Source organism: Podarcis cretensis, assembly GCF_951804945.1.
Source record: "Podarcis cretensis genome assembly, chromosome: 2".
Taxonomy (NCBI): Eukaryota; Metazoa; Chordata; class Lepidosauria; order Squamata; family Lacertidae; genus Podarcis; species Podarcis cretensis.
Genome location: NC_137171.1, coordinates 84162842 through 84177108, shown reverse-complemented (window position 1 = coordinate 84177108; position 14267 = coordinate 84162842). Strand labels below are relative to the sequence as shown.

Genomic DNA, 14267 nt, shown 5'->3' with positions numbered 1-14267 from the left:
ATAGTCTGGATTGAATTCAAAGTTTCCATGCCATTCGCAGAAAATGAGACTTTTAATGAGCGGGGCAAAAAAACTTTGGATTCAATAAACTGCCTGAGCTATTTGGAAGAAGACTGAAGTAGAATGCAGTGTCAAAGGAGGTATTCTTTTTCATGATCCAGGTGTTCCATTCTTACAGAATCTACATTACACAATTTTCATTTGCAAAAAAAAAACCAAAATCCTTTGTTGCTTAATTATTGAGTTAATTATACTGTGCAAATGTGCACCTCTTTTCCATTACTTGCATTTTGAGATGTCATTTTTGAATGCCCCCTCTTCACTTGGAAAGTAGTCGTAGATTGTGAACCTGCCCTCTGATGTCTATGCCAGCTGTCTACTTGTAGGGGGCATTAAAATAAGCCACCATCACCCCTGACTTGCAGTTGGAAGTGGTGCATCCCATACTATCATTTCAGGGCTCACCTTGTTAATATATATACTAAATTGATAATTACAGGCATTTTTCTCTTTGTGCATGTGTGGATAATAGCCTTTATTTAATAATTTAAAAATAATCTTTAAAAGTCTGTGTGACCAGAAAATGTGTGTATTGCACAGCGACTATCATAGGCCTGCTGCAGAAGTGGGTAAAACCTGTTTCGCGCACATGCATGTCCTTTATTTGATAGTTGCAACATTAAGTGATTGATTACTTCTGATTTAATAAGAAATAGAGTATCACAAATAAAACTTCAATATCTTTCCATATAATAAAAATGTAAGAATGTCATTGCATGCAGCCCACATTGTAGTGCCACATCACAATCCCAGTTTTACATGAAGTCAGGGTGGGGTAGACGCAACAACAGGAAAAGTGATAGTTTAAAACAATGGCAGAAGTTTGAGTAAAGTGAGGGTGGCGATACATTGAGAGGAAGAAAGTGGCTACAACTTAGTTGAAGTATATGTGTGTGTGTGTTAGGAGGTTAGTCTGGCATTCCTTTTTTTTAGGCACTACTCTAGCCAAAATACAGCATTTAACATTAATTTATATAAACATTTCTCTCAAATATTTCAGCAACCTGAGCTATCTTCATAGAGTTTGACAGTTTGAATAATAAAGCCTTCAGTTTATTAAATAGCGCTTGCAAGTAATATTGATTATTTCTTTCTTTGTGTTCAAGCTCAAAACCAATTGTTTCTTTCAGTTTGCCTTGTGGGAGCATGAAATTAGGAACATATGCATGCTAATTAACAACATATGAAGGATAAATTGTGATTGCTGTCTTGGTCTGGTGCACAGGCTATGCTTTGCGGGGTAGTGATTTCCTACCTCCAAGACCCAATCTATAATTAGTGCAGACACAGATCTATGTGTTTAATAAGGACGTTAAAACTGAGGCATGTCTTTGTGCCTGTCTCTCCACATTATTTAATTTTTGTGACTTTACATGGGATAGATTTGTAATATTGGAATGGGTCTAGAGTTTACACCTTTTCTTTTTGAAGAGTCTGTTTGATGTAACTTGAGGTCCATCTTGTACAGTCAAAATACGCTTCATTGTGATAAACCTCAATCTCTTGTTGAGTTTTCTTTGGATGGTTGTTTGTTGTTGGACTATTGTTCTTTCATTGTTACCCTAATCTGAAAAAGAAATCACACACACACACACACACACATATATTATGGGAAGTATAACATCTGAAGTGTAGAACTGCAGCTTTGGGCTCTTTTAGTGACATGGGATACTATTTGTGGCAAATCTGAAAGTACAAAATAACACAGAAATCTTCTGATATTGGGCCTTAGGAAAACATTGATCACATAAACTAATCAGTTCTTTTTCCTGATAAAGGTAGGAACTATTAGTAATTCACTGACTCACTACATATTGGTTAGAAAGGGGACCTGAATTAAGCTGCTATAGATAAATTCCCTCCTGAAATGAAAGAATATGAGAAGCCATAAGCAACACCTTTTATTGAAAAAATGCTGTATAATTTCATTTGGCATTCAAATCGAGAAGCTGGAATGTGACTAATTCCTTAGGCTCTAGCCAACCTAACTCCTTTCCCATGTTTCTTCACTTTGTTTCTGAGTCAGTAGCTGCTCTAGAGAGTAAGTTCAGTGAACAAAGTCAGGGATTTCCTGTTGTGGGCCCTGAAATGGTTTATGCTTAAGGATCTTTCCCTTTCTCAGGTGACTGAAACTTGGTTTTGTGCATGATTCACTGGCTTAGAGGTTAGCAAGCCTAGATAAATTATTAATACTGATCCAGCACCTCTTAAATTTAATGGGAACTTTGCTTTAGATCTCTGATTCCAGAAGCTCTTATTTGGCAAGGAATGCAAAACCATTATTTTTTACCTTGGACACTTATAATTAATTGTGGGTTACAAGTCATGTCCATTAGTAATAAATGTACCTCCTCCTCCTCCTCCTTCTCTGGCGATCACTCGTAGCCGAGTAAGACTGTCTTCCATAAACACTGTTTTAACAACGAGTCCATAAGTGACTGTGGAGGCCAATTCTGGATCCACACGTCCTTCCACAGTGGGGACATTGGTTTCCAGGTAGGAGTTGATCACGGTGTGGATTTGCCAAGAGTGCCTTCCTCTTAGCACGTTTCCCCCTTGCGTCCTGAGTTCGAATGTCTTCAAAGCCCATGACACCTTTGGTAAAGGCTATTCTCCAACTGGAGCGCTCACAGGCCAGTGTTTCCCAGTTGTCTACATTTTTTTAGATTTGCCTTGAGACAGTCTTTAAACCTCTTTTGTTGACCACCAGCATTACCCTTTCCATTTTTAAGTTCAGAATAGAGTAGTTGTTTTGGAAGACGATCATCAGGTATCTGCACAACATGACCAGTTCAACGAAGTTGATGTTGAAGAATCATTGCTTCAACACTGATTATCTTGGCTTCTTCCAGTAAACTGATATTAGTTCACTTGACTTCCCAAGTGATTTGTAAAAATTTTCGGAGACACCGTTGATGAAATATTTCGAGGAGTTGGAGATGGCGTTTATAAGTGGCCTATGTTTCACAAGCATATAGTAAGGTTGGTAGTACAATCGCTTTGTAAACAAGCATTATGGTTTCCATGCGAATGTCCTGGTCCTCAAACACTCTGCACGTCAGTCGGGAGAAAGCCGCACTCGCAGAGCTCAGGCGATGCTGGATTTCGGCATCAATGTTGGGCCTTGTGGAAAGATAACTGCCTAGGTAGGAGAAGTGATCAACATTTTCCAACATTACACCATTGAGTTGGATTTGTGGCGCTGCAGAGGGGTTATTTGTACTTGTTGGTGCAGCAGTTTGGTTTTTTGGATGTTGAGTGATAGGCCAAGCTTTTCGTAAGCTTCTGCAAAGATATTTAGGATGGTTTGGAGGTCATCCTCTGAGCGTGTGCACACTACGTTGTCATCAGCATACTGAAGCTCTATGGCGGAAGTTACGGTAACCTTACTCTTTGCTTTCAGCCTGCTCAGATTGAAGAGCTTTCCATCTGTTTGATATATGATTTCTACTCCGGTGGGAGTTTCCCTTCGACAAAGTGTAGGTTCATGGCAATGAAAATAATGAATAGAGTTGGGGCAATAACACAACCCTGTTTAACACCTGATCCCGCTGTGAAAGGTTCACTTTGAGAGCCATTGTTATCTGCAATTGTTGCTGTCATATTATCATGGAGGAACCGAATGTTTACGAAGTTATGGTTCAGTGAACTATGGCTAGTTTACAACCATACATGCATATACTGATGAGATATAAGACCTGGTTAATATTATTATTGCTCTTAATATTTCTCAGATGACTTGTTTGAAAAAGATCAAGGAGACTTCCAGGGAAAAGTACACAATATAAAACAAAACAATTAAAAAAGCAACAATGTATTCATTTAATACAAAAAACCCTATTGTTTTGTGCCCCATAAAAATGGACAGAGTCAATTTAGCTGTGTTACAGAAAGGTACACTCTCGATGGTTTTTTTCTTGTTGAATTTGATATTTGGCAAAATTATACAACTCTTTGTGGCTTCACAGTAAGGTACAATTTGTACCATAGGTTCTGCTGCCTGATTTCAATCGTTTGCATTTTGAATCTGCATGGACTGGCCTTCATGAAATTGACCTGTTTTGTGTACCAGTTACTGATTATATCCGTTTATTAGCCTTTACAAGTAATTTCTTCACACTGTTTACATAACACTATCATTTATCATTCTGCGTTATAGACTGTCAAGTGCATTGTTGTTTGCAAGCTTTTGTAGCTAGTATTTCAACTTCTGTTAAGCTAGCATACTCCTAAAACTCAGAGGATTGTTTCCCACTCAATGAAACTTGGGGTCAATTCATTTTTTGTGTGTGTGTTACCTCTCAGTTCTGGTGTGTAGACCAAAGGATTTTTATAGCAAAAGCCCCAGGCAAGAGAGACTTGCTTTTCAGCAATAATCGGAACAAATTAAAAGCTGCCCATAAGTTCAACTAATGTTAGTGGCTAATTGACAGGCTGTGCAGTCCCGAGGCAATACATTTACATTTATAGTTAAAGTAAGATATACCTGAAACAAGTCTTAATTGCGAGCTAATTAAATAGTGTAGCTGCGTGGTAGTTTGAATTTCAAGCCCATGTGTCTGTAGGTGTTTTATTAAACTCATATGCTTGGGGAACAAAGTAGTATGCTTTCAAGTTCAAAGCTTATAAAGGAAATGACCATAACAGATAGGCACTTATTAGTTTAGCCATTGGCCAATTTAAGGTCCTTATTCATTAGTTAGGCCTCTGGCTGTGTTGCAGAGGCTTGGGGCCAAATAGTATATACCTGGCACTTTCATCCTGAATACAAAAAAAACAAAAAACCTAAAATAGCAACATTTCAAGTAGGCCTCATTTGCAAATAAATTGCAATTGTTGTTCTTAGGACTTCTGGCAGCAGGTCCTGTTCGAATGACTCACAACAATACTTCACTTATGCTTTCATGTTGGAATACTTTTGAAAATGTACTTATTTTCTTTCGTTTATCTTCCACCTTTCTTCCATCAACTCAACAAAGTTATGAAAAGGGTTGAGATAGAATTCTGTACTTACAATTTGGGAATAATAGCTAACTAAAGTAGCTGAAGTCATTTAGAAGAGAGTTGGGACAAATGGTATAGCATTTATAAAGTTCTCAGTATATTGCAAAACACTAGCCATTAATGTACTATAAAGAGGCATTCATATCCAGATTGAAAACGTAGGGGTAAACAAACTCAGCCCTTACTAGTCATTCATGATTTGGGGCCAGTCACTGTCTCTCAGCCTAACCTACCTCCAGGGTTATTGTGAGCATAAAATCAGAAAGGGGAGGACCATAGACACCAGCTTGAACTTCTTGTAGAGATTGTGGGATATAACTGTAACCAATAAATATTTTCAAAACATTTAATTTTGATAAGCTGCTTTTTAGGGCTAGGACCTAACGAAAAACATGACTGCTCCCAAACAATCCTGGGAACTGCAGTTTAAGATTTCTGAAAATTGTAGCTCTGTGGGGCAAACTGCAGTTCCCAGGACTATTTGCAGAAAGCCAGGTGCTTTCAGTGCATACGCACAGGCTTTTCTGCTAGGCTTTTGATTTATTTTAATTACTACCTGCTCTATTTTGTGCACTTGGTGTTTAAATGTTCTCTTTTGTCATCCTTTGGTATTTTAAAGTTCTGAATCGCCTGGGGCAGGAAGTTAAAGGCAGAAAAACAATACATAAACCAACAGAAGTGAAATGGATAGCACAGTGCTACCTAAGTACCGGTGGTAGCACATTTTGAAAGGTCAGTTCTTCTGACTCTGCTTGGCCTGGTGTATAGCTGTTGTGGTTTTAAGACACCCACACCCTGCTCAGCCCAACGCATTAAAGAAGCCTTGATGCACCATTCAGAGACCGAGAATTCTCCTCAGGGTGCCTCCTGAAGCAAAATCACTTCTTCACACTGCTGCCTGGCGGGGCCAGACCCTCACAGGAGCCATGTGCTGAGGCAGTTATGAATGCAGAATACTTTAACCTGAGGAGGCTGACAAAGAGGATCTTTGATAAGCTGCACATGTTGACTCAATGCTGCATTGTCATGTATAGAGGGGATTGTGAGAATGGGCATTGCTCTTGACACCAAATAGCATTCAGTGTTGCAGTATAGCTCACCTTCCTGACCACTATGGCCTATGTTCTCTGTGGCAAGCACTCATAACGTAAAGTGGATGAGTTTACCATAGGCCAACAACAAACCCACTATAGTAAAAACATTTCCCCCACCCTTTTTGTGGCTGGCCTATGTTCTTGTTTAGTAGTAAATGACTGAAAAGGTTTTCATCTGCTTCTAACAAGGCATAATTTAGCGACAACAGAAGAGACTACTGGGAGGTAATTTTGCCTCCTTCCTGTTTCAGGAAACCCTTTTAAACTTGATATGCTCAAACCTAAAGATAAGATAAGCAAATGAAAAGGCAACTAGACAGGGTAGCCAGATTACAAGGTGCACTCTGAAAGCACTAAACAGTATCTGTTTTGATCCTTTAAGTAGCAGTTTACATCTCCTTAAAAGAGATTTGACTCAGATGCTAATTACAGCCGGATGCATTGTTTTCCCTTCCCTACACCTGCTTTTGACTTTTAAAGTTGGTGAGCAACACTGCAGGTTTATACATGCTTCTGAAGATACAGAATCCTTTTGTTTAGTGCAGCACTGTTACCAAACATGGCCTCCTGCAAATTTGCAGGAGCGTGTCTAATCGAGACACACCATGGTTTTGCAGTTGCTTAAACCCCTATGAAGGACTGGGGGATAGGCCATAGCTGAGTGGTGAAGTATGTATTTTTCACCCCAGGTTCTGTCTCTTGTTACAGTGGTACCTCGGGATGCGAACGGGATCCATTCCGGAGCCCCGTTTGCATCCCAAAGCGAACGTAACCCATGTCCGCGTGGGTCACATTTCAGCGCTTCTGCGCATGACGTCATTTTGATGGTCTGCGCATGCGCGCACGGCGAAACCTGGAAGTAACGCGCTCCATTACTTCTGGGTCGCCGCGGAGCACAACCCGAATTCAGCTAACCCGAAGCGTATTCATCCCGAGGTATGACTGTATAAGGTTTTTTAGGTAGCGAGACTGAGAGAGATTCGAGAGAGCCACTGTACCATCAGGATAGACCAGGGGTGGAAATGCTTTTTTCCCTGCGGGCCATCACATGTAGTATAGAAATTATATGGCAGGTGGCCTAATCCCTTGCACTGGAAAGACACACTTGTCGGCTGGCTGTTGAAGCATCCAACTTGGATGACAGCCCTAGCAGCCCAAGATGCAAATAGCTGGTTATTCTACACTGCATTGGAGCCACTTGATACTACAGTGGAACCTTGGTTCTCGAATGTACAGTGGTACCTCTAGATACAAACGGGATCCGTTCCGGAGCCCCGTTCGCATCTAGAGGTAAACGTAACTAGCGACGGCGCGTCTGCGCACGTCGCTTTTCGCCGCTTCTGCGCATACGCATGACGTCATTTTGAGTGTCTGCGCATGCACAAGTGGCGAAACCCGGAAGTAACACACTCCGTTACTTCCCGGTTGCCGAGGAGCGCAACTCGAATGCGCTCAACTCGAAGCATATTTAACCCGAGGTATTACTGTACTCCGTTCCGGAAGTCCGTTTGACTTCCAAAACGTTCAAAAACCAAGGTGCGGCTTCCGATTGGCGCAGGCACCCTGGAAACAGTAGCCGACAACCACATCAGACATTTGGGTTCCGAAAAACGTTCAAAAAATGCAACACTTATTTCTGGGTTTTTGGCGTTCAGAAGCCCAAATGTTCAAGTACCAAAGCGTTTGTTCGAGAACCAAGGTTCCACTGTAAAACTTGTGCTTCTGTTGCTAAGACAGTAGAGACACAGTTGTCCCCAAAGCAAGACCAATATGTTTCACATGGCTGCTGAAACCCACACTGTGCCTTGCATAGCTTGTTGCTCCTGCTTAATAAGAAGAGGACTGAATGGAGCCTGAGCAAGAGATAGCGTGACTATGCATTCCTCTTGCTTGCTGACTCCTGTTTGGCTGCTGGAATGTAGTCAGTAAGAGTTCCACCCCTTGCTCTGTCCACCACTGACATATGGCTCCGGAAGATTACAGTGGTACCTCGGGTTACAGATGCTTCAGGTTACAGACTCTGCTAACCCAGAAATAGTGCCTAAGGGTAAGAACTTTGCTTCAGGATGAGAACAGAAATCGTGTTCTGGCAGCGCGGCAGCAGCAGGAGGAGGCCCCATTAGCTAAAGTGGTGCTTCAGGTTAAGAACAGTTTCAGGTTAAGAACGGTCCTCCAGAACGAATTAAGTACTTAACCCGAGGTACCACTGTATATTTCTTCTTTACTGTAAGCAAATTATAGAACACTGCATCAGGAACACCAACTGCAGCAGCATCAACCATCTGCTGGGAAGGAAGGATAAGTTCAGTAACTTGGTTTCCCACAAAAAGTGGTCCTAGTTAACAACAGTACTGTTCTGTTGTTGCTAATGTCTTGTACTTCGTTCATGATTTGGGGGCAGACAAATTAAACTTCAAACTGTAATAGTAACACTACTTCCAATGAAGGAGAGTCCATAACCTCCCAAGGGAGTCTGTTCCGCTGTTTAATAATAATAATAATAATAATAATAATAATAAATAAATTTTATTTACGGTATATCCCGCCCTCCCCAGCCGAAGCCGGGCTCAGAGCGGCTAACAACACTAAAACAATGCAACATTATAAAAACATTATAAAACTTAATTAAAATCAAAATTGATGGCAACCATAAACTAAAGTTTTGTAAAGATTGCCAAACAGCTCTCACTGACAGAAAGTTCCTCCTGATGTTTAGTCGGAATTTCCTTTCTCTGCTAAATAGTGCCTCAGGTTAAGAACTTTGCTTCAGGATGAGAACAGAAATCGTGCTCCAGCGGCGCAGCAGCAGCAGGAGGCCCCATTAGCTAAAGTGTTACCTCAGGTTAAGAACAGTTTCAGGTTAAGAACGGACCTCCAGAACGAATTAAGTTCTTAACCTGAGGTACCACTGTACATTTGAGTGGATGTGGCTCTCAGACTAGAAAAGTTTCTCCTTCTCTGCTTTGTAACCATACACATATTAGCATACATCCCTTAGGAGGAACTTACAGAGGACTGCTGAGTAATAAATAATAATTGTATCTCATTGGGATTCCTCTACATGTTTTGTGAGCACAATTAGTATTCATTCTTAACCTAATACTGCCAGAAGTTTGATTTTCCATGTTTTATTCATTTTATTTTATTTATTGCCTTTATATCCCACCTTTTTCTCAGAGGAGCTGGAGGTGGTGTATATGGTTCTCCTCCTTTTCATTTAGCCCCCCACAACAACCCTGTTAGGTAGGTTAGGCTGAGAGGCAGTGACTGGCCCAAGGTCATCCAGTGAGCTTGATAGCTGAGTTGGGACTTGAGTGGGGTCTCTCAGGTCCTAGTCTGACGCTCTAACCATTACTCGCACCACATTGCTTTAGAAAATATGGAATGCTTTTAAAATTGGCATCCTGTTAAAATGGATAACAGTTTTCCTCTGAGCTGGTAAGAGTATCTGGCATCTTAAAGCAATGCTTGAACAGTAAAATCCCAACCCAGTAAATAGTCATAATTGGTCAGGTATTAGTGCTTTATAAACAGTGAATGTCTGATCAGCAGCTGATTTAAATTTTAACGTGGAATGGCTGGAAGCTGAAATGCAGGATCACTCAGAACAGTTCTCCAATACATTCCCACAGGATGAAAAGCCTCTTAAAGTGAAAAACAAACTTTTAGCCTGGAGTTCCTAACCTAAATTCACTTGTGTTGCAACTCTGTAGGAGGTAGGGAATGAATTTAATCCATTGATTGTACTGAGAGAATAGAAAACCGTGCTTGGTTTTCCTACCACAATTATAGAGGCCAAGAATAGTGCTGAGGGGTGGTTTAAAGAAGCTGCCCAGGCAGGTTTTGCAAAAGCTTTGTGAAAGAAAGGAAATAGTCAACTGTAGTTAGATAATATAGCTATTATTTTCATTATTCATTCTTGAGTATTAATTTTTAGTGGTAGTACAAGATGTACAAAGTGTTGGAACAAGGGTAGATATTCTGTGTAGGCTGCAAATTCAGATGTCTGAAAATGCAGTTTTCTTTACTGAAGAATCTTCAAGTGCTAATGTGCCTCATTCCCAAGTTATGCTATCACAACATTACTTTAATCTCAGTTAAGCTTGTTCTATGCAAGCATTAGTTTATTTACCTGAAGAATAAGTGTGTGTGTGTGTGTGTGTGTGTGTGTGTGTGTGTGTGTAGAGCTAATTTTTCACATGTTCTTGATTCTATGTGTGCAACCTAAATGCATTAAATAGCTATCACAGTTGTATGGATTTCATACTTTTACTTGGTTTCTTCCTGACTTCTGATCTGGACAGGTACTCCTAACAAAAGATCACTTGAAGCACAATGCTTTCCAATGGAGGCAATTAACGTTCAGCTAAAGTCATCAGAGATGGAAGAGCCAAATGAATTCATGTGTGAGCTGAGTCCAAGTTATCTTCAAATTCAAAGTAATTAGTGTACAACAAACTTTTCTCTTGTTTCTCTGTAGGCTTTATCGCCAATTGGAAAGAATCCCGGGTTACTTAATATCACCTTTAAGTATGACAGTAAGTTCTCCTTCCTGTTTCCTCTAGAAACACGTTTACTCATTTCATTTGTTAATGTATTAAATTAGTTTTTAACACCATGTATTGGAGTAATCTATTTCTTAAAAAAAAAAATCAACAGTGATAATAGAGAATTGTTGAATTAGCACATTTTATTTAGTTAATCTAATTATTTAGAGCAGAGTGGCTAATCTCTCAGACGTTGTCGAGCATCAGCCTTAGCCAGCTTTGTCAGTGATCTCATTATTGGAGTTATATTCCTGAAACATTTGGAGGGCCAGAGGTTAATGCACCTAATGTAGGCCTGTTACAGGTAACAACACAAAAAAGGGTGTATGCATAATATGTGTGTCTACCCACACATATTGCCTCCCCAGCCATTTATTTCATGTCATTTATAATCCACCTTTCTGCAAAACAAAGCATTCAAAGCAGTGTACAAACACAGTTTGTAACAACAAAGACGATTAAAACGATAAAAAGCAACCTCACCAGAACAAATAAACAAAACAGTAAAATTCAGAGAGCTCTGGTAACTGAGGGATGCCTGTTTGAATAAGAATTGTCATCTAGAATGGAAAGAAGCCTGCTGGATCTCACTAGGGATGGTGCTCTAACTGCAGCAACACACTTGTTCACAGAGAAGAGAATTAAAGGGCTTTAAGCTACTTACATGCTATGGCATGCTTATGCAAATAAGGCAGATGATACTGGTTTTTACTGGCTCTTTGGTTGGGTTTTGGAAGAAAGGAAGTCCAAGGAAGCCATTCTTGCATACTCTCACTATTGTAGTTGCTCCATACAGGGTATTTCATAACGACTACAGCCTTCATCACCATGAGGAAATAACAGAGACTAGAGAGCCAGGCTATGATCCACCCACGTTTAACCCCATAAAAGTGAATAATTTACAATGTTAATTCTTGCTGAATTGTGTTTCCTTGTTAACATTGGACCCTATCTCATAGTACATAAAATTTTGTCATTAATGGTTTATTTCTAATGTGGACCATGGATACCTTTTTTCTGCCTTTCCATAGTCAGTATTCTTAAAAGCTATTTTCTGTCAAGTACAAAAGATTTATTTACCCGAAATCTGTTCTTTGTTCTTCTGAAAAGAAATCAAAAGTAATGGAATAAGATTGTCATTTTTGAGCATAAAGCCTTAGCAACAGGAATCCAAAAATGGAAAGCTAGCTATTAATTTGATCCAGATGTTGCAGGAAGCTCTTGCTCAAAACTTCCTATTAAAAGACAGGTTTCTATTTTTGCTAATAGGAAGCTCTTGCTGTCCTTCATTTGAATTGTGCAGCAGAATAGGAGCTTTCACTAATTTATAGTTATATCATGGTGTTATATCTCAGAGCAGTCATCTAGAGAACAGAATTATGAGGCTTGATAGATAGCAGGAACATCTTCTGCAGAACTTTTTTTTCAAAAAGTATATTGGCTAAGATCATGAATGTGTCTTTGCGTAAGGCCTGGATTAAATGTATTTCACCCGATTGTTCTTTCTTTAGACTGTACTCCTTATTTGAGCTCACTGGGAAAGCATGTAATTGGTGATGTACAGAACATCACTATTAGCCAGTATGCATGCTCTGATCAAGTTGCCGTGACAATACTGTGGACAGCAAATCCCATTGGTAAGTAGAATAAAAAAGAAATTGTGCTCATGTGCCCTTTGTAGTAGCATTTAGTTGATGACTTCTGTTCATGGATGCTCCAAGTAGAATTGTTATTGTCACCATCCGGTTCTTCTCAAATCTCCCCCTAAAATTTGGGCTAGAAACTTGAGAAAATTTGTTAGGAAAAGAGCTGCAGGCTGTCCAAATAAGCTAAACTAAGCACTCTAGAGTGAAGGACACTTATTTGCAATGTTTGAAATGGTACTCTCGCCATTTTAAAAAAATGGCAAGTTATGTACAATTGCTAAATCTTTAAGAAGTCCTTTGAAAATCAGTTTCAGTGCAGATTAGGTTTGAATGGTTGGGTGCATGTTTAACCCTCTCCCATTAAAATCACTGGTTCTTAAAGGTGCATATTTTGATTCATCCCCCTCTAGGTTAGGATGTTTGTGCCTCTCCTGCTTTCCATTTACAATTGTGATTTGAGACATGCTTAATTGGAAATAGATTTTAGTGAATTCTTGTACCTTCCAAGAATAAAGTAAGGAAAGTATAAACAGCATTTATAAACAAAATTCAATGCAGGGATACACCTTACAGAACAATTGTGTCTTTAAATCTGTTAGCCTTTCAAAAGGGCTGAGGTCATGAACTGATTATAGAAATGTACTTTGCTGAAGAATTAGTAAATATATTTTGTGGAAATAGAAAAATGTCTAAAGCTTGATAACATGCAGCTTACCGCTGATGAATTTTGAATTGAAAACAATGAGCAGATAGAGAGAAGGAATGTGGAAGTGATACTCAATGCTTCCAAGAGTGCAGAGTTACTGAATTGGTAATCTGCAGCTGCAGGTTTGGCTGCATCCAATCTCCACGGGATACAAAGCTTGGTGCTTTCTCTTGTAATGATCAGAGGTTAATCCTTCTGAAAGCATCAAGAGAGAACTGTAGTTGAAGGATCTCAGGTAACAGGGAGCCCGTTAACTCTTCTTTTTCATGGTCTATATGTTAGCACAAACACTGCTTTTGTTCCTCTAAATATTAAGAACACAGTGGGTGGCTCATTTGTATTTCCCATTGCAAGATCATTTAGAGCCCTGAAATAAGATATTTGTGTGTGTGTGTGTGTGTGTGTGTGCGTTTCGAAACCTGCATTCAAACTCAACAAATATCCAGAGTTAAACTATGGTAATCCAGTTTTGGTTTAAGTACTTTGGGGCTATGGGAGTGTCCCCCAGTCTTTATAAACACACACAGTTATCAGGCGCTGTGCTTAGATTCGCTTTTCACCCCAACCTCTTACTAAGAATCTGTTTTGTTCATGAATGGTATAAGCACTGTAGATTGCAAACTTAGCCTTTCTTCTGAAGTGTGTGTGATTTACAAGATAGTTTGTAGGCCAGTTATGCAAAGCACCTTGTCTTAAAAACAAAAAGACAAAACCCACCCTTGTTTCTGAGCCTTGTAACCATTTTTAACACGATCCTCATCCAAACCAGATTTCATCTGACGTTTTCAGTTGTTTTCAGAACTGTAGCCACTTTGAACACTTCTGAAATTCAGTGGGTGTTTTGGACTTTCTTCCTATCCCCAAGCTTGAGGCCTGGGGCTCTTTCAAGTTGAATTGTACTTTGGAGGCACTGTTTGCTGTTCATGAGAGGTGCTCTCAAGTGCTCCTCAGCACATGCTCAGGGACACAGGCCTGGCATCCAAATGCCTTGGCTGTGTGCCAAGGTCAGACAACTTTTGTGGCTGCCTGTCTCTGAGCAGGATGTAAGCGCAGCTTGTGCTCATCATCTAGCAAATTTTTAAAAGTAAGATAGAGGGGCTACATGTGATATTCTGTGCTACACATGCGACATTAAAAAAGAAAAATACGGTTAGTTGCATGTTGGCACCAGGCATTTTAATATCACAGAGCCTCTTCCAGCATTAGCTCA

The 14267-nt window shown here is 39.8% G+C and overlaps 1 protein-coding gene and 1 long non-coding RNA gene across 3 annotated transcripts in view; one reads left to right on the top strand and one right to left on the bottom strand.

The window, feature by feature from the left end:
- IL17RD (interleukin 17 receptor D) overlaps positions 1–14267 on the top strand; it is a 53233-nt gene that overhangs the window by 25773 nt on the left and 13193 nt on the right. For both annotated transcript variants that reach the window (XM_079965020.1, XM_079965019.1), the window contains exons 2-3: positions 10639–10696; positions 12217–12342. In XM_079965020.1, coding sequence (XP_079821146.1) covers positions 10639–10696; positions 12217–12342 — 184 coding nt within the window. The remainder of the gene's footprint in view (positions 1–10638; positions 10697–12216; positions 12343–14267) is intronic.
- The window catches only part of LOC307209740, a 33961-nt gene continuing 20297 nt past the window's right edge, over positions 604–14267 (bottom strand). Inside the window, exon 3 of the long non-coding RNA XR_013835738.1 lies at positions 604–1627. This is a non-coding gene — a long non-coding RNA (uncharacterized lncRNA). The remainder of the gene's footprint in view (positions 1628–14267) is intronic.